Source organism: Cnephaeus nilssonii, assembly GCF_951640355.1.
Source record: "Cnephaeus nilssonii genome assembly, chromosome: 19".
NCBI classification, from domain to species: Eukaryota; Metazoa; Chordata; class Mammalia; order Chiroptera; family Vespertilionidae; genus Cnephaeus; species Cnephaeus nilssonii.
The window spans coordinates 13,332,975-13,352,049 of NC_137090.1; the positions used below are offsets into that span (position 1 = coordinate 13,332,975).

General features: G+C 43.8%; 1 protein-coding gene across 3 annotated transcripts in view; it reads left to right on the forward strand.

The window, feature by feature from the left end:
• The window catches only part of AP2B1 (adaptor related protein complex 2 subunit beta 1), a 106,886-nt gene extending 89,731 nt beyond the window's left edge, over positions 1 to 17,155 (forward strand). For 2 of the 3 annotated variants that reach the window (XM_079797831.1, XM_079797832.1), the window contains exons 19-22: positions 1,048 to 1,132; positions 2,425 to 2,511; positions 8,443 to 8,597; positions 14,252 to 17,155. In XM_079797831.1, the coding sequence (XP_079653957.1) occupies positions 1,048 to 1,132; positions 2,425 to 2,511; positions 8,443 to 8,597; positions 14,252 to 14,326 (402 nt within the window). In that variant the 3' untranslated portion in view covers positions 14,327 to 17,155. The remainder of the gene's footprint in view (positions 1 to 1,047; positions 1,133 to 2,424; positions 2,512 to 8,442; positions 8,598 to 14,251) is intronic. The other variant, XM_079797833.1, reaches the window with a different exon arrangement.
• Positions 17,156 to 19,075: the final 1,920 nt, after the last annotated feature.

The window sequence follows — 19,075 nt, forward strand, 5'->3', positions numbered from 1 at the left end:
CCTGAATGTATATGCCAACCAGTGTTGCCCCTGAATAAAAATACTAACTTTTTGAAAAATATAAACAGCATGCTCTGAATTGAATGGGCCATGGAAGCTTGTATTGTGAGAAGAAAACTCATTTCTTTGCTTGCTCAAAGGCTTTTCCTTTTTTTTCTTAATCCTCACCCATGGATATGTTTATTAATTTGAAAGGGGAGGGAGGGAGGGAGGGAGGGAGGGAGGGAGGGAGGGAGGGAGGGAGGGAGGGAGGGAGGGATAAAACATCAACCAGTTGCCTCCCATATGTGCCCCGACCAGGAATGGGATCTGCAGCCTTTTGGTGTATAGGACGATGCTCCAGTCAACTGAGCCACTTGGCCAGGGCCAAAGGCTTTTCCTTCTTATAGTCATCTGATTTACCAGTATTTGACCCACAAGCTTTTCCAACCATAAGACTTAGGAAATAAAATTTTATAAAAGAAACAACTTTAAAACCAACATCTAAAAAAAAGATAAGGGGCAGTAAGACCACTTACTTGTGTGGGGGGGAGGGGCAGGGGGGTGATCAGGTTTTAGGGTCATACAAATTGCATTTGAGCCTGGTTCTTCTGTGTACTAGCAGTGTGACCCTGGATCTCTCTGAACCTCAGTTCTTCATCTGTAAAATAAAAAGGGAGTGACACCTACTTTGGGATGGTAATAATGAGTATTAGAAATTATATCATTAATAGGTAGGTGGTAGCAGCAACTACTGTTAATAACCATATAAACAGGAATAATTGAATAGAATATTCTGGGTATGGGACTTGTGCCTTGAATTCATTCCCCCCTGGAGCTCCTCCTAAGAGAGAGGCCGTGTTGCAGGTTGTCACAATACTCACTCTAACAGTGCAATGAGTAAGGATATGCTTTGCAATGTATGGGCTGGTGTGTCTTGATTTGAGGAGTCCTGCTCTGTCTAAAGGAGAAAGGAAATAGGGTGATATATTTCAAGACACATAAGTGTTCTTTTCTGCGTTCTGGCTTCCTATGATGTTCTCATTTTCCCTTGTTCTTTCCTGGCAGGTAGCTGTGAAAAACAATATTGATGTCTTCTACTTCAGCTGCCTCATCCCACTCAATGTGCTTTTTGTAGAAGATGGCAAAATGGGTGAGTATGTCCTCCTGTCCTGGCAAATGTACCTTTGCCCTTCCTCTGAATGTTAGGCAGAGCATAGCCCAAAAGTACAAGTTATTTTGAGGTTTGAAAAAAATGGGATGGGTAAGGCTATTCTAAAGCTCTAATAATTGCTGATTATGTATTCGCCTGACTCACAGTGGTCTTGTTTTGCTGTTGGTCTCTAAATTACAATGCCAATTTTCTGAATAACCCCGTCACCCCAGTATACAGAGTACAGGCATACCTCATTTTACTACACTTCACAGATACTGCATTTTTTTACAAATGGAAGTTTGTGGCAATCCTGCATTGAGCAAGTCTGTTGGCGCCATTTTTCCAACATTTGCTCACTGGTTTCTCTGTCACATTTTTTAATTCTCTCACTATTTCACACTTTTTCATTGTAATTATAGTAATCCTATATAATAAAAGCCTAATATGCAAATCAATCAAACAGCAGAACCACTGGTCACTATGATGTGCACTGACCACCAGGGGGCAGACTCTCAACACAGGAGCTGCCCCCAGCCTGCAGGCCCCAACTGGCGGCAGCTGCGGGGGGGCAGGGACGGCAAGTGGGCAGCACCAGGCCAGCCAAGGCAGGTGCCAGCGGGTCCAACCCCACCACCACCACCACCACCAGTCGCCCCGCAGATAGGCCCTGATCGCCAGCCAGGCCTAGGGACCCTATCTGTGCATGAATTTCATGCACCGGGCCTCTAGTTTGTAATAAACCACTAGTATTACTCATGTGGTTGTTGACATTTCTCTTCCCTTACTATAAAACCACTATCTAATAAAACTAGCATATATTGGTACATATTAAATTGTTTTGGCACTTAACCTTTTGCACTCGGATGTCAAGTGTGACTCGACACGGTTAGCATTGGTAGCAGGAATCGAGAAAAAAGCAAGTGAGTGCAAAGGGTTAATTGACTTGGTTTTTACAGTCCTCTTTGGGTAAGCAAGACAGACATATGGTGAAATTAAGGATCAGAAAGGTTACAAACTTACCCAAAGTTACCAAATAGGAAAACAGTGGAGCCAAAACTAAACCCTAGATGTAAACTCTTCCAATGTATCTTAGTGCTACTGATGAGGAATTAATTGACTTGGAGTATAGCATCTCTGCATGGCCAAAAATGGGCTCCAGGCCCAGGCTAACCCTGGCTGTATTGCTATTGCAAGAGCCAGCACTCCAAAGAAGAAATAGTGCAAGTCATCAGAAATCAGAATATTGACAGATTGTGCACATCCTTCCTTCCCTCTGCTTCCCCATGCAGAGCGCCAGGTCTTTCTTGCAACATGGAAGGATATTCCCAATGAAAATGAACTTCAGTTCCAGATTAAGGAATGTCATTTAAATGCTGGTGAGTAATGACTACATTTAATTTTTTGTCTTTATATACCTCTTCTTTTTATACTTATCTTGTTTCTAGTGGTTATATGGTAGATATATTACTTTGCAAACTTCTCTTTAAAAACTTGGGATGTTTTGATGTAGATACTAGATTACTATAAGCCAACATATTTAAGAAACAAGCTAGAATGGTTCCATCTTTGCAGTTCAGTAGTTGAACATATGTTAGTCATATTATTAAACATCCTGTAAGCTGTTAAATAATGGAAATGGCATATAAGGATGTACACTCTCCCTAGAATTAAAAGGACTATTTTTCCTTTATTGTCTACCTTCAGTATGGGAGGAAAAGTGATTCTGATGTCCTTATTTAGAATCTTGTGTTTGTTATTAAATAAGAATACATCATAGTTGATTAAAGACTAGTTGGTAACCTTTTTCTTTCTTGCCTTGTATCAGCATTTATCATGATACTAACCTCTTTAATCACCATTAAAAAGCCCCAGACCCTTTTGTAGTTATTTTTATAACCATGTTACCATAATAGAGGTAACACAAGAGGAGAAACAATAGCAGCTATCAGTCCCTAGGGCTTTGTTTCACCGAAGTGTTCCTCAAGAGTGGAAGGAGCACAAAGCTCTTCAGAGTCCTGCCTTTGTCCAGTCTCTTTTTAGGTCAATACAAGGTTAAGTTTAAATAAAAGTTAGCCTTGGTGTTTGGTCCATACCTCCTTTTTCTTCGTTTACCCCTCATTTCATCCCCCATATGTTGCCGGTTCTCATAAGTGTTTTTCTTATGCTGCCATCCCCTTCTAGCTAGAGCATAATACTGAGAGAAGGAGGCAATATGGCAGGTACAGAGAGAGGGAAAAAACTGTCTTCTCACTCCAAATTTTTCTTTTTAATTTTAGTTTTTTGGGCTCTATGATGTATTCATTCTCTGTTCAGACAAATATTCTTTTCTGAGAAGGTTTCTCTGGAGCCCTTGGAGAGGTGTTTGAGGAGATAAGTCTTCTATAATTTTTATTGTAATAACTAGTTAATTTATTTTCTTCAAGAATACCATATATCTGCCTTCTTTCTAACATATTCTTGGTCTAGGTTTCTCACCATGACTGGTTATGTCTTTATGCAACAAAACCAGAGTTTTTGCTGTTTACACACACATGCGTGCACACACACAACCATACTCAAATTGAACGGCTTTTTGTGCCGTGTTGTAGGTAGATGACAGTGTTCCCTGTCACTCTCTGTGAGGTTCACCACAAAACCCATTTGATGAGTGTGGAGGTCGGGCAGCTTTCCACAGCACAACAAGCCGTTCTTCAGGAGGACGCCAGTGCTTCAGGAAGCTTGTCCGGTCCACAGTGGCTGCTCATGCTAAGGACCCGCGTGGGTCCTGTCAGAGAAGCAGCCTCTGTGCCAGCTTGGAAAAGACCAGGCCCTTATTATAGTTACCCTTGTGGTAGTTGGTCCTTTGGCAACATTTCTTATATTATGCTCCTGAAAACATTGGTTCTTTTAAAAAAAAAGTGGGGGGCGGGGGAGGGCGGTGATCCTGTGGTCAATTAAAGTTGAAAAATGTAGTGCACGATGTGCCTGTCTTAGCAGTTGCTATTGCACATTAGCACACTAAAAGCTGACGAGTCCCACACTGAGAACACTTGTTTAGATCATTGTTGACTGGCATTTAAAGTTACAGAATGTTAACATTTTTTGGAACACAAGAGTTCCTTCAACATGATCTGGGAAACATTGGCCTGTAGACACACAGAAAAAGGCCAGACTAATTGGGAAGATTTGGTTTCTGACATCCAGTATGAAAGGAACATGCTTTAAAAGGGAGGGGAGGAAGTTTGGATAACTTCGTCTGGCCTACCAAAACAATAGAAAAGATCTCCCTGCTTCCAGATTGGAATCGTGAACACTATTATACCTTGATGTACATTCGTGATCTTGCCAAAGAAGTATCTGGCCTTTCTCCCAGTGGGGCTGTGTCCTCTGATGTAGCCTGGACCAGTTACTCAGAGCAAGTCCATTCTGATCAGTTCTGCCATGGCTTCGTGCCAGTTTCTCCTTGCCTTGGGTGCTCCAAATGCCAGCGAACGGGTTTTCCAGTGTTACACAGCTCTATGGTGGCACAGCACATGGAGCAGAAGGAAGAACAGCCTCTCTCTTCTCCAGGAGCCCAAGCCACAGTTTCCCACACTAAACCACTGCTAGTCTTTCAAGAAGCTAATCCTTTCTCGCTTTTCATCTGCCTCCACCCCCAGGTCTGGAGTGCCCTGGCCTTTGCACTTCCTCCCATTCTTGAAGCTCTATTAACATGAATGTTTCCAGGTTTAGTGCCTTCTGATTCAACACCCTGGGTCTAGCTGAGAGCTAAAAATACCATCCTTTCCAGCTGATCTGCCCTAATCACAATAGCACCAACACTTTAAATAGCTTTTCTGTGCCAGAGTAGACTTTTGACAGATGGCAGTAACAGTCTGAGGGCTATGGGAAGTTACAAGCTTAAAGGACTTACCAACCTAGCATTGAGCTTTTACTTTTGCTTCTCCATTTCTTTCTAAAGAAGAAATTCTCTTCCCAAGCCTTAATAATTAATCAGATCTTAATAGAAAGGCATATGTGATAGGGGTGCTTGTGGTGCCACTAGTTGTATAAATACTAGAAAATACTAGATCAGAAATGCACTAACTTATGAGTCTCCCTGCTTTCTAGTACTAGTCATCTCTACTGGTGTCAAGAGATCTGTATGAATCTGTTTTGTAGCTTACCATTATAGCTGCATTTAGGGTTGATATATGTCTGAGACCACTGTCTTAAGTAAATAAGAAGTAATTGGATCTCTAGCCATATCGAGAAAGGAATCTTTCTGGCAAGCAGTCTGCAAACTTTTTTTTTATATATTTATTATGCTCTGTATAAACAGGAGTAGGCAAAAGTAGTTTTACAATTGTTCATATGAAAAGTAATATAATAATTAATTAATAAACTGTGTTTCATGTACTCACAACTGTAAACCCATTTTGTCACTAGTTAGGCACTGTCGTGAGGGACATATTTTTTTGGCAGGAGGGCTAGGCAAGGGTGAGCTCTGTTTCTTTATTTTGGTGTGGTTCTCCCCGTTCTCTGTAACATCTCATAAATGGAAATGTTTTGCCAGCCAGTACTTAAATGTAGTTTGGTTGCTCAAATGGTAAAAAGTGTTATTTTCAGCAGTCATAGTGGTTTTGAACTTGCTAATGAATACCACAGGTGGATGCCAATGCAAAGTCCCCTCTTCCCACTCTCTAAGCACTGTCTTTTCATTCTTGCTGCTAGAAGAGGTGGTTTAGCTAAAGTAGGAAGATGAAGGAAGGGAGACCACATCTATACCTTCTAAGATTTTAGGCCCCAGACCTAAAGAGCCAAATTTCAGGAAGACAAATGAACCAGAAGAAATCACATCTTGAAGCAAGTACAATTGACCCTTGAACAGCGCAGGAGTTAGGGATGCTGACCACCATGCAGTCAAAAGTTTGCGGATAACTTAAATCAGCCCTCCACGTGCAGGATTTCCAACTGACCCTGGAACACTCGGGTTTGAACTGCTTGAGTCAGTTGAGAAACCCACTTATAAGTGGACCCAGACATTTCAAGCCTGTGTTGTTCTCCAGCAGTATAATTATATTTGACCATCTTTTTTTTTACTCCTTGGGGCACAACTCAGTGTCTTAATATTACCTTCTTATTCTCAAAGTTTCAGAACTGTAAGATTCCATCTTGTTTCCCAGGAGTTCAGGTGTGTGAAAAATACCTGATACCTTGTCAGGAAGTCTGTCCCAGTCTGGCTGGGAAGCCTTATCATACCTGGCTTTCACTGCAGAGTCTGATTATCCTGCCATCTGTACAGCCTCAAGCTCAAACCTAGTATCTACTAGTAAGATTCATAAAAATTGACTCACACACATTCTTAAGTTATTGGACATGCCCTCCATTCAATATTTCAATAGAAATCATGCCACAGCCATCAGAAGGAGCAGAGCCAGGTTCCTGGCCAGAATGCTTCCAAATGTATTATAGTTACATCCATTCAACTTGCTTACTCTGCTTGGCTGATGGCCATGTTTTCTAATTCTAGAAGGGGTGAGTGTGTGTGTGTGTGTTTGTATGCTTCCACTTCTTAGCCTATCATCTCTTACAGAGGTGGTAAATCAGGAGATGTGTTTAGGAATCTGGAACTTGTTGTAAACATTGTCTAGAACATATTTGTGCCTTTGCAACAAGGTGGCTCTTTAATAAAGGCTCCCACGGTGTGTGTTTTCCACTTCCTTGGAAATGGGCAAGAGCCTTGAAAGTTAGGAATGGCTTTACAACTTAAAGCAAGCCCCCATGTTTTAAAGACAGCCCTGTCAAAAGGTATTAGCCACACTCCAGCTGGTGACATTGCCTAGTAACCCAGTCTAGGCTGCAGGAATCCTTCAATGTGAGAACCAAGGTGATAATCAGAACTACCTGGTCCCTCAGAGATGAGTAAAAAAGCATATTGAGGCCTCCAACAGTATTGCGTTTAACTAATAACTAACCTAAGATACACATTTTGGCTCCTCAAAGAGAGCCAGTTCTTAACTACTGTGCTTGGTGCTAGTGAAAACCTTTGAAATTAAAAGGGGAAAAGTTAAGTAATAACTGGGTGTAGTGCAAATGTTTAATGAATGGACTTTAGTGCCTCCTTCCCTGAGCTTCCACTGGTTTGACCGTGGGAGAACGATGTCAGGGCAAGATGGTTTTTTAATGACTATGATGCTATATACATATCGGCATCACCAACACCTGAGGCAGAGGCCTGTTCACAGGTATTGATGGCAGGTATCCATTGTGGGAAGCACAGTGATGAAAAACTTCAGGATCCCTGTGCTCAGAGAGCTTCCTGTCTAGGAGAGCATAAAGACTGTCCGTCGTGGCAACCTTTTCCTAGAGAGCACATTAGAATATGACAGATTTTTAGATGGAAAGAAGTTAGTTCCTGAAGTTGGCATGAGTAAATTAAATTCTATCAGAAATGAACATAATAAACTGTCAACCAAGAAGCAGTGTTTATAATCTCTATTAAAGTTTCTCTTTGATGCTGCAACATCTTCCTATTAGCAGTAAGAAAACAAGAAGAGAGAAATGACCTTTAATTCTAAAATATCACGTCTCTTTGATGCTGTAGTCACAAGGAAAGCCCCATTCCGTTGTTACCTGGATTGGTGACTACAGGCCTCCAATCTGTAACCAGCAACAGCAACTGAGGTTACAGGGCCTTGTAATAATCATCTTTGTACAATTTCAGTCTTTCTCGAAGTCATTTATTGAGGCAGTTTGTTTCATTATTACTTTGAAGTCATGGTATTCCCTACAAGCTTTAGGAATCATTTGTCTGCTTTTAAGAAAAAAAACAACAAAAACTTAAACGTCCACGTTAACAAATTTACTTGCAGGATTTCTGCAACTCTGTTGTTTTCTCATCCTGGCCATTGAGGCCAGAGGGGCTCACAGTGAAGTAGTAGTGACTAGGAAGTAGTGTTGTGGATTTGATCGTCAGTCTGCGTCTCCCTGTGGCTCTGAGACCAGTGTTCCAAACATGAATCCCAACACGGGAGCCACCCTGGCCCACTCATGCACCCATTTCTGTCTTTGTCCTCTTCACACCATTTTTACCTATCTAGCACCAGTTAATACCAACCTCTTTGACCTACCGTATCTCCTCAGGTATTTCTTACACTAATACTTAAGTTGCCCCGTGTCCTGTTTTCTGTCCTGGAATGTGATAGACACTTTGCTATTATGGGCGAAGGGCTTTCTGAAATGTGCGCATGGAACGGTGCTTGTTGGGATTTCAGCACGTGTGGCCATTAGGATGTCAGAAGAGAGTTAGTAAGCATTTGCTTGATATTTTGAATCTGTGTTTCTAGACACTGTTTCCAGCAAGTTGCAAAACAACAATGTTTATACTATTGCCAAGAGGAATGTGGAAGGGCAGGACATGCTGTACCAATCTCTGAAGCTCACTAATGGCATTTGGATCTTGGCTGAGCTACGTATCCAGCCTGGAAACCCCAACTATACGGTAAGGCCTTTCTCGGAATGGGTGAGATGGGTTCAAGGAGGGAGGTAAGAGCCCTTTCATTTTTTCTTAGCACCCTGGAAAGGCCTGGAAGAGACGCTTCAGACCCCATATGTCAAAACAAGTAGTCAATAAAGAAGTCCTCAGTGGCCTCTTTGGAAGATCTCTTTTCAGTGTCTGCCCTATCAGCACAGGCATGGTGCCTCTGCAGCAAGTGCCTCAAACTTTCCCTAGAATATATAGAGTTGCTCACAAAACAGGGCAACTTTTTCAGTCTCAATTAATACATACCTAGCCTGTCTGCAGGTGGCCCCATAACAAGTTGCCAGGAGAATTGTTAACATAGCTCCGTGGTCGGCAAACTGCGGCTCGCGAGCCACATGCGGCTCTTTGGCCCCTTGAGTGTGGCTCTTCCACAAAATACCACAGCCTGGGCGAGTCTATTTTGAAGAAGTGGCGTTAGAAGAAGTTTAAGTTTAAAAAATTTGGCTCTCAAAAGAAATTTCAATCGTTGTACTGTTGATATTTGGCTCTGTCGACTAATGAGTTTGCCGACCACTGACATAGCTCATTTCAAGGAGGTCTTCTTTCCTGCTTTTGGAGTTTATGACCTAATGATATCGGAGTTGTGAACACCTGAGACTTTTTTTAGCATTATTCGTCCTGAAATACTTTTATGAAAGGTAAGGCAAAATGGAACACATTTTTGGCAGCCTATAAGGGAACGTTAGTTTAAAAAACTTCCTTCAGCTGAGACCGGTTTGGCTCAGTGGATAGAGCGTCGGCCTGCGGACTCAAGGGTCCCAGGTTCGATTCCGGTCAGGGGCATGTACCTTGGCTGCGGGCACATCCCCGGTGGGGGGTGTGCAGGAGGCAGCTGATCGATGATTCTCTCTCATCGATGTTTCTAGCTCTCTATCCCTCTCTCTTCCTCTCTGTAAAAAAAATAAAATAAAATAAGCATAATAAAAAACTTCCTTCAGTGCTACAATGGATTAAAATTTAAATTCTGACAATACTTTTAGGACAGGAGCAAATTCCCTTGTTAAGCAGCAAAGGTTTATACTCTACATACTGGGCATTTGTTTGCTACTGTCAAATGTGATCTCCCAATAGGATGTTGTTTGTCATCTGCATTTTGCAAAGTAAAGGTAAAAAAACAACTTGGGATGGGAAATATATCTTATTCTTTTGTTATGTTTGAGGTTTCTGTAGGCTGTCTTAAAGGAGGGGACAGGAAAGTGACAGAAGAGAATAAGATTCAATAATGAATAAATCTGAAGAAGGTAATTAGTAGATTAAGGGAGCCTTTTAGCCATTTAGCTGATAAAAGTCTATGATCGCATTCCTTAGTTTTAATAGCCAAGTCTGTTTTCACTAGCATGCATCAGGTCATAGTACCGCCCAGAACTGAAAATTCTTGGTGTTTTTCCCACTAGTTCCCTCCCTTGATGAGCATGTGTGTGAGCTGCTGAGTCCTATCAAGCCATATTATTGCCCCAGCATCTGTGAGCTGGGAAACTTTGGGCTTCCCCCATAAAGTATACTCTCCTCCCACCCACCTTCCCCACCACCAGTCCATGTATTTTTGTCCCTCCTTGTATTTTTCATCTTAGCTGGGTCAAAGAAGCATGGTTATCTCAGGAAACCAAAGTTTAGAGTGATTAGTGAGGCCCTAGCTGGTTTAGCTCAGTGGATAGAGCGTCAGCCTGCAGATTGAAGGGTCCCAGGTTCGATTCCAGTCAAGGGCATATGCCTGGGTTGTGGGCTCAATTCCCAGTAGGAGGTGTGCAGGAGGCAGCTGATCGATGATTCTCTCTCCTCATTGATGTTTCTATCTCTCCCTCTTCCTTCCTCTCTGAAATCAATAAAAATATTTTTAAAAAATAAATGATTAGTGAGTTGTTCAGGATCATATAATTTGTTGGTGGGTTGATTGTGCTTAGAATTCAGGTATCTCTTGACACTTCTACCGTGTTCTTTCTGCTCATTATAAGGGTAATGAGAATTTTGAGAGGAACTTGGTATCACTGTCCTAAACATAGTTTGTTAAATTTTTTTTTTAAAGTTTAACTTCTTGCCCTAGCTGGTTTGGCTCAGTGGATAGAGTGTCGACTTGCGGACTGAAGGGTCCCGGGTTCGATTCCAGTCAAGGGCACATGCCCAGGTTTCAGGCTCAATCCCCAGTGGGTGGCGGGAGGGGGGGGGCATACAGGAAACAGCCTACCGATGATTCTCTCTCATCATTGATGTTTCTTTCTTTTTTAATACATGTTGTTGATGTGTTTTTTTTACAGAGAGGAAGGGAGAGGGATAGAAAGTTAGAAACTTCGATGAGAGAGAAACATCGATCAGTTGCCTCCTGCTCACCCCCTACTGGGGATGTGCCCGCAAACAAGGTACATGCCCTTGACCAGAATCAAACCTGGGACCCTTCAGTCCACAGGCCGGCATGCTATCCACTGAGCCAAACCGGTCAGGGCATCATTGATGTTTCTCTCTCTCTCTCCCTCTCCCTTTCTCTCTGAAGTCAATAAAAACATTTTTTTAAAATTTTTTTTTAAGTTTAACTTCTTCATTTGATATAATTTGACTTGTAAAAAGTTTTTTTAAATGGTACATAGACGTCCCATGTGTCTTTCACCCAGTTTCCCCATTGATAACACCCATTGATAATATCTTACATATCCATTGTGCATTTTCAAATGAAAATGATATTGATAAAATAATGCTAACAAGACCACAGATGAGTCTATTACTCTGTTGTGTAGTGTACAATACTATGAAATCTTATCACATGTATAGATTTATAACAGTCAGAACCCAGAACTGTCCCATCATAACAAAAACTCCCTCTCGCTATCTCATTATATTTAGACTCTCACGCCTGCCCTAACCCCTGGAAACCATTGATATGTAGTCCTCCATTAAATTTATATAACACTAGAGGCCCAGTGCATGATTAAATCATGCACATGTAGGGTCCCCTAGGCCTAACCTGCCATCCAGGCCATATCCACTGCCCCGCAAAGCCTAGCATGCTCCGCGGACACTGCTAGCAGCCTGCTCCCCAATTTTGGTGGCAGGGGGTCCGCTGGTACTGGAGCGGACACACAGCTCCCCACTTTCAATCGCGGGGGAGCTGGGTGCCTGTCCGCTGGTGCACCAGGCCTTTCAGAAGCCTCTGGCGTGGCGGAGGCTTCTGAAAGGCCTGGTGCTGGAGCAGACAGGCACCCAGCTCCTCCGCTGTTAATGGTCCGCAGCGGGACGTGGGCTCGCTGACCCAGAGGCCCCTTCTGTGCCACAGCACAGCCATGGCTCAGCGTCCCGATGGCCCAATCGGCCACCCCAGCCACCCCGAGTCCCGCCCCTCCACGCCTCCTGGCCAATCGTGGGCATAGCGAAGGTACGGTCAATTTGCATATTTGTCTATTATTAGGTAGGATGTAACATTTGAGACTTTTTTTTCCACTTAGCACAATACCCATGATATCCACCTAAATTGTTGCATGTATCAATAGTTTGTTCTTTTTTAGACGAAGTAGTAATCCACCATACGGATATACAACAGTTTATCTGTTCACCTGTTGAAGGACATTTCCTACCCTATATATTTTTTAAAATTTTATTTTGAGATCATTGTAGATTAACATGCAGTTGTAAGAAATAGTCCCATGAGATCCTATCCTCAAGGTGTGCCCGTTTATACCCACTACCACCTCTCTGCCTCCCCTGTATTTGTATATAATAAGTTAGTTAATATTTCCTTGTCCCCTTTTCCTATTTTCTATCCATCTGGTGACTAGGTTCCTACTGCCCACAAAACCATCTAAATTTTTATTACATTCTGACACAGGCCTAATCCATTCCCCTAAATGTGTTCCAGACTTCAAAATCTTTCGGATCCATTTCCTTCCCCTCATCACTCTAAACACCCATTGTACTATTGATCTGATCTCAGCTACCAATTAAGGAGGAAAAAAATCTGTCTGGTTGAGCCCAGTACCAGTGCATGAGGACTGATGGTCCCTTACTCTTCTGAGAGAATGATAAATTACTTCCCCACCCCAATCCTTATAAAGGATTTCATTACAAAGGTTGTTGTTTTTTATGTCCTGGCCAGGTGGTTCATTCCATAAACCAAAAGTTTGTGGGTTCAATTCTTGGTCAGGACACATACCTAGGTTGCAGATTCGATCCCCAGTTGGAGTATATATGGGAGGCAGCCTTTTGATGTTTCTATTTCATATTCATGTTTCTCTCGTTCTCTCCCGCCCCCTTTGCCCTTGTCTCTCTTCCCCTCTCCCATCCTCTCTGAAATCAATAATATCTATAATAATAAAAGTGTAATATGCAAATCAACCGAACGACTGAACAGCGGAATGACCTTCCAGACAATCTTCTGGACAAAGCCGGGGCTGCATGGGGCTGTGAAGGCCTACTCTTGCACAAACTTCATGCATCGGGCCTCTAGTGTTTTTAATAAAGAGGCAAAATGGCCCTAACCAGTTTGGCTCAGTGGATAGAGCATTGGCCTGCGGACCAAAGGGTCCTGGGTTCAATTCTGGTCAAGGGCACGTACCTTGGTTGCAGGTTCTCTGACCCTGTTCGGGGTGCATGCAAGAGGCAACCAGTCAATGTGTTTCCTCGCATCAATGTTTCTGTCTTTCCCTCTCTCTTCCATTCTCTAAAAATCAATGGAAAAATAGCCTCAGGTGAAGATTAACAAACAAACAAAAAGAGGCAAAATGACATATCATTAAAGACATAATAAGAGCAATGGTATTAGCAGTTCAAAAAGCAAATATGAAATTTTCTGGTTCTAAATGCAATTTGCATGCCTCCACTGTTGTAGTGCTAATATGTTGCCTAATCTAATATAATTGAGTCTGAGTCTGGATTTGAATTTTGGACTGGCTTGACCAATGAAGCGAAAATTTCAGTGTTCAACATTGAAATCCTTTAATATTTTTATTTTTATTTGGTAATTGTTAGGCTAGAAGAGGTGGTGCTAGAGAAAGAGTAGTATCAGAAGTGTCTGATTTGCCTTCTAAAAAAGGCAGAAAATAAGATTAAGTTGTTGGCATGAATTGCTGTCTGGTTATTGAGTAAATGTCTTTTTTGTGATAATTAATTTTCCCTCCATGACAGTGTGTGCTCTCCTCAATATAATACAGAAAGCACTAGTACCTTGGACTTGGCTAGCTTATACTTTTATTTTACTTGATTGTACATCCTCCTGTACTGAGATAAGCATCCCTGTCAGACTGAGAAACAGAGGCAGGCTGCTGAAATGACCACCAGCAAGATAAGGCTTTAGCCCTTTCCTTTTCGTTTGGGAATAATCTCTATGGTGCTTAGCAAAGCATTGGAGCAGCTGTGCCCCTATAGTCAGGGACTTGGATGTTTTCAGTACGGAATATTTCCTAACCTCATGGACCCATGTAAAATGTAGGTGGAAACAGCATAACCTGACATTGATTAAATTAAAATTCTAAAACCCGTAGGACAGTACCTCAGACAGGATCTCTTTGCCTACTCAGTGATGGGTTTCCTCTCCCACTGTATCAGAGTTTTCCTTAACCTGACTACTTGGCTACCTTTCGAGTTCATGCCGATCTCCATGCTAATCTTTCTTCTCCTTTCCCTCCCAACAGCTGTCGCTGAAGTGCAGAGCTCCTGAAGTCTCTCAGTACATCTATCAGGTCTACGACAGCATTTTGAAAAACTAATAGACTGCTCTGGTGCCCTCCGGCCACCCTGTGATCGGTGCAAGCCAAGAACTCTTAACTAGAAGAAATTGTTTTGCCGAGTAGAAGCTGAACCTAAATACACTGAGGCCACCCACCAAGGTAGTGACTAGTCTAACCTGTGCTAAATTAGGCCGCAACCTGTTGGATAGTGTTAGCTTTCTGTGAACTTTGTAACCACTGCTTCAGTCACTTCCCACCTTTGCCTCCTGCTGCTGCTGTCTGTCCTTACCTGTGGGCTTCTCCATACTGGGCCAATGGCTGGCATATTTTAGCGTAGTTTGATATTTTGTAATTGAGAGTTCATTTCAAAAGCAGAAAAAGACAAAAAATATTAAAGCAAGGAAAAGTGTCACTGAAACGTAAGCTGCACTTTATTGTTTTATATTTTTGTACATAAGAGAAATTGAGGGAGCAGTGTAATCATTGCTAGAAAGTAAAGACAGCCGGCCGTCACTCCCGCACAGCCCTGGAGGAAGAACAGCTACTTGCCCACCCTGGGAGGCGTTTTCTCATCTATGGCAACCTTGCCCGTCGTTTGGATTTTCACTTGTTTTCCTTTCCAAGCTCCTTTTCTTTGCGATTCCCCCTGCTCTGTATTATCCTCTCATTCAATTGCCCTGCAGTTGGGAATGGTGGTCTACCATGAGTGCTGTTTTAGGTGCAGGAATAGGGCCTGTCGGTACCAAGGCTGAGAGAAATCAGAACTTACTACATTCCTTTCCCCTGCTCTGACCCATTAATGACACTACTAAGGAATTTGGGTAGAGATATGGGAAACAGGAACCAAAATGCCTTTCCCCCACCCCCTGCCCTGTATTTGGTTTAATTCTCAGGTCCATTTCAGAACCAAAAGTCATACTTTTAGAGTTGAAACAGACTTTAATTAATAACTTAGCCAATGCTGTTTTTCTAAAAAAGGAAACAGTAAAAGGCAATGGGGGTATTACTGCCTGAGGCCTGAGTCAGTAGCAGAGCTGGGGGTCTGGGTCTCCTAAATCCCCATCAGTATTGTTTTCACTGCAGTAGTGTCTCGGTTTGTTTTGTTTTGTTTTCTCCTCAATGCCTTTTTCTTGCTTCTCTGTGCATGCTTCTTTATGGCTTTCTTTTCTCATACTCCACACTGATTTCGGCACTTCATTCATTGGTATCAGGTGGCAGCAGAGTATCTTTTCAGTCACTTGAATGTAAATCCAGATGCCAGAATGAAGGAGTCGCTAATGTTTCCCATATGCTCCTGGAGCCGAAATTCTTGAGGCCACCAGGGTGGGTACAGAGATGGGGTACGCTTAAAGATGTCACAGAGTCCCTTTGTCCCTGCAGCTCTCTGATGTGCCCTTGACTCGAGTTCTTTAAACTCCCAGGCAATGGAGATCATCTCAGAAGGTTAAGCAGTTCTTGTAATCTCTCAAAAGATAGGGAGATGTGAAATCCCCTTGCTTATTAACACACTGGTGTGATTTGTCAATGAATGCCTTGGTTGCAGGTTCTCTGACCCTGGTTGGGGTGCATGCAAGAGGCAACCCAAAACACCAGCCTGTTTAGCAGTGTTCACACAGTTTCATCTGTGGGCACTTGAGTTGCCTGGCACTCAGTATTCAGAGTCCACGACCAAGACTGTTTCTTAGCTGCCCCTACTTAAATCAGAGGCATTTGAGGGTCCAAAGGCCTGAAATTGGACTCACACCTACGAGTGAGTCCCAGTGGAAGAAACATAGAGAAAACAAGAGCAAAGCCCAGCCTGCATGGCTCAGTGGTTGAGCATTGACCTATGAACCAGGAGGTCACGGCTCGATTCCCGGTCAGGGTTGTGGCGGGATCCCCAGTAGAGGGGCGTGCAGGAGGCAGCCAATCAATGATTCTCTATCATCATTGATGTTTCTATCTCTCCCTTCCTCTCTGAAATCAATAAAAATATATTAAAATAACAAAAAAAGAAGAGCAGAAACTGGCCCCCAGCCCCCATCCTGCCATGTCTGAAATGACCCCGATTTAGACCATTTGCAAAGCTTGGGGGAGTAGGTCTCCCAAAGCAGTTTCTTAAACCTTGAGAATCTCCAAGAGAAAATTTGCTGGGGTGGGGGAAAGGAACTATTTCCTGCGCTCACCGCCCCTCGGGCACACAGAGAAGTAACACAGTGTTGTTTGTGGGAGGTGGATGGGTTGGTGGTGTGTGGGTGGGAAAAACAGGTTGATCAAGTTCCCTGGTTGGGAAATCATTCATGGAGTTTGTTGGATACAAGCAGTAAAAGTTCACACTATAAATACGGTGTTCTCTTCTCAAAGCAAATAGTAGTTCCAAAAGGAGGAGTGTGTCAGGGTAAGCAGACAAAACAATTTTGTATCAGGCTATGTTCCTCCGCCCCTGAAACTAGGCTTCTCTCAGCCGCCCCAGCAGTGACCGTGACAACTGCTATTCTCAGCTGACCGCACTGAGCCATTCCGAACTCAGCTCCTTGGGGAGGCTGCCTCCGAGCTCCCCCAGCACTTAGGGAGGGTTCTGCTCCACAGAAAGGGACTCTCTCCCCAGAGACAGAACCTATTGCCTCCAGCGCAGCTTCCCTTTGGCCTTTTTCAAGCTCGGCCCAATTAGGGAAATGGAATGGAGATTGCCCTGCGTTCCCCTCTCCTCTGCCTCAATATGTCTTTGTCACGTCAGCTGGTGTCATACAAAGGGCAAGGGAAGCACACACACAGCCAGAACTCTTGCTGGTCAGAGATTCCCTGAGTGTCTGTCCTGCCCGAGCCTGTTCAGTGTGTCTGTGTTGTGAAGCTTCGGACTCTGGAGAGAAATGGGGAGGGGGGCGGGGTAAGTGTCACCCTAAGAATGCTTATCATTCTCTTGTTGTTGGGATCTGTTCTCGGGGAGGGTGGGGGTTGGGGGAAGCTTGACCTTGTGTCTTCCTCAATAAACTCTTCATTTACATAAAATGAAGTATTTGGTGTATGTACTTTGCTCTCAGAACTGACACTCTAGGACAAAACACAGCTGGCCAGGGGAGGGATGGGCGTTGATAACCACACTATTAGAACTTTTCTTTGGCTGCCTCCCGGGGATTTAGCTGGATGAAATCAAGATTGGCCTGTGGAAAAATCCCAGAGGCTCCTGTGAACCAAGCCCATACCACTATCACCACCACAGGCATCTCGCCTCAAGCAGGGAGTGATCAGAAGGAGCCAATCTGTCTTCCCTGGCAGCTCTCTTGCTGGGCCGCAGGCAGATGGTCCCATGGGCAGAAGGAGCACAGCACAGCTCATCAGTTTCCTATTACTCGGGACATTTCACTAATCCCTCCATTTATAAAGGCTTTCAGACCTGGATCGGACTTCGTGTTCCCAAGGGAATATAATTAATGCTGCTGGAAAGCAAACTTCCCAAGGAGTTCAGGTCACCTGCATGTGTTACTGGGGGCATGTGACCCAGGTGGTACCCAGATGGAGGCCCCACCCCAGGTTCTGATGAGCAAGAGCCTCAAATCTCCCACAGCCTGGAGTGGAGGAAAGAGGCAGAGGATCCAGCACTGAGATGCCCTTGGACTAGTCCCTCCGCACCAGTCCAGTTCATGTAGGTGAGCACAGTCAGTGCTCCGCACTTAGGTGCTCAGAATAAACTGCTTTCATTACTTGGATCCAGACACCATGAGCCAACTTCCTCTGGCAGCTGGGAGCTTGTTTGACTGTCTCTGTATTGCTGGGTGGCAGTTAGCCCCGACTGTAATAAGAATAACATTTAGGGGGGCCCTAGCTGGTTTGGCTCAGTGGATAGAGCATCGGCCTGTGGACTGAAGGGTCCCCGGTTCGATTTCATTCAAGGGCACATGCCCTGGTTGCGGGCTCGATCCCCATTGCCGGGTGTGCAGGAGGCACATTAATACATCACCTGAGAGCTTCCATAAATCTGCTCTGCCCGGCTGGGGTGGGGACCGGGGCAAACTGCACTTTACGAAGTCCCCAAGTGTTTCTAAGGTGCTCTTGGGGCCAGAGACTCACACTGTTGGTCTGCTTCCTCTTCTACAGCGATGTCAGTTTTTGTGGCAGTTGGAAAACGGTAAAAGCACTTTTATGCTCATGATACCTGACCATCCCCTGAATTGAGCATTATGTTCATTTTTCATGAGATGCAGTAGAGTCATGTCTTCCAACTCCGTGTCCTTACCACTGCACTACAGCGTTCCCAAATAGGCTCCCTCCTCCCTCTGCAATGAGCCACCAGGCCAACGGCCACCTTGCTCAGCCCCCAAGATAATGATACGTTATGATCCTTCTCTGCCCACAAAGTGGCAACTATAAAATACTGAGCTCAGGGACGCTATTTCTGAAGCCAGAGAACAGCTGAGGACTCCCAGGTTTGAGCCTTCCTACTCCCACCTCATGCATTGATGCTTTTTCTGATTTTGTTGGGACCCAGATTTCTATTCCCTGCCACCCTCGGCTCCAGGAGCAAGAGCCTGTTTATTTTAATACCTGGTATGGCACTTGGGGAAGATCACACCTCCCCCGTTGTTACCCATTTCTACCTTCTGAACACTAATCCTAGAAACCCAACCAGCCCCCAGATATGTTATTAGTAACCAGGATGTTTCTTGAAGTTTCCAAGTTCACTCCAAACTTGCCATCTCAGTTTCTCATTTAGCTTTTGCCCCACCATCCTAAAGGCTGCCAGTAAGGGCAAAGCTGATTCAGAGGCTCACGAGACCCAGGCAGACTTTTGTCCCAACGCTCTAGGACTGA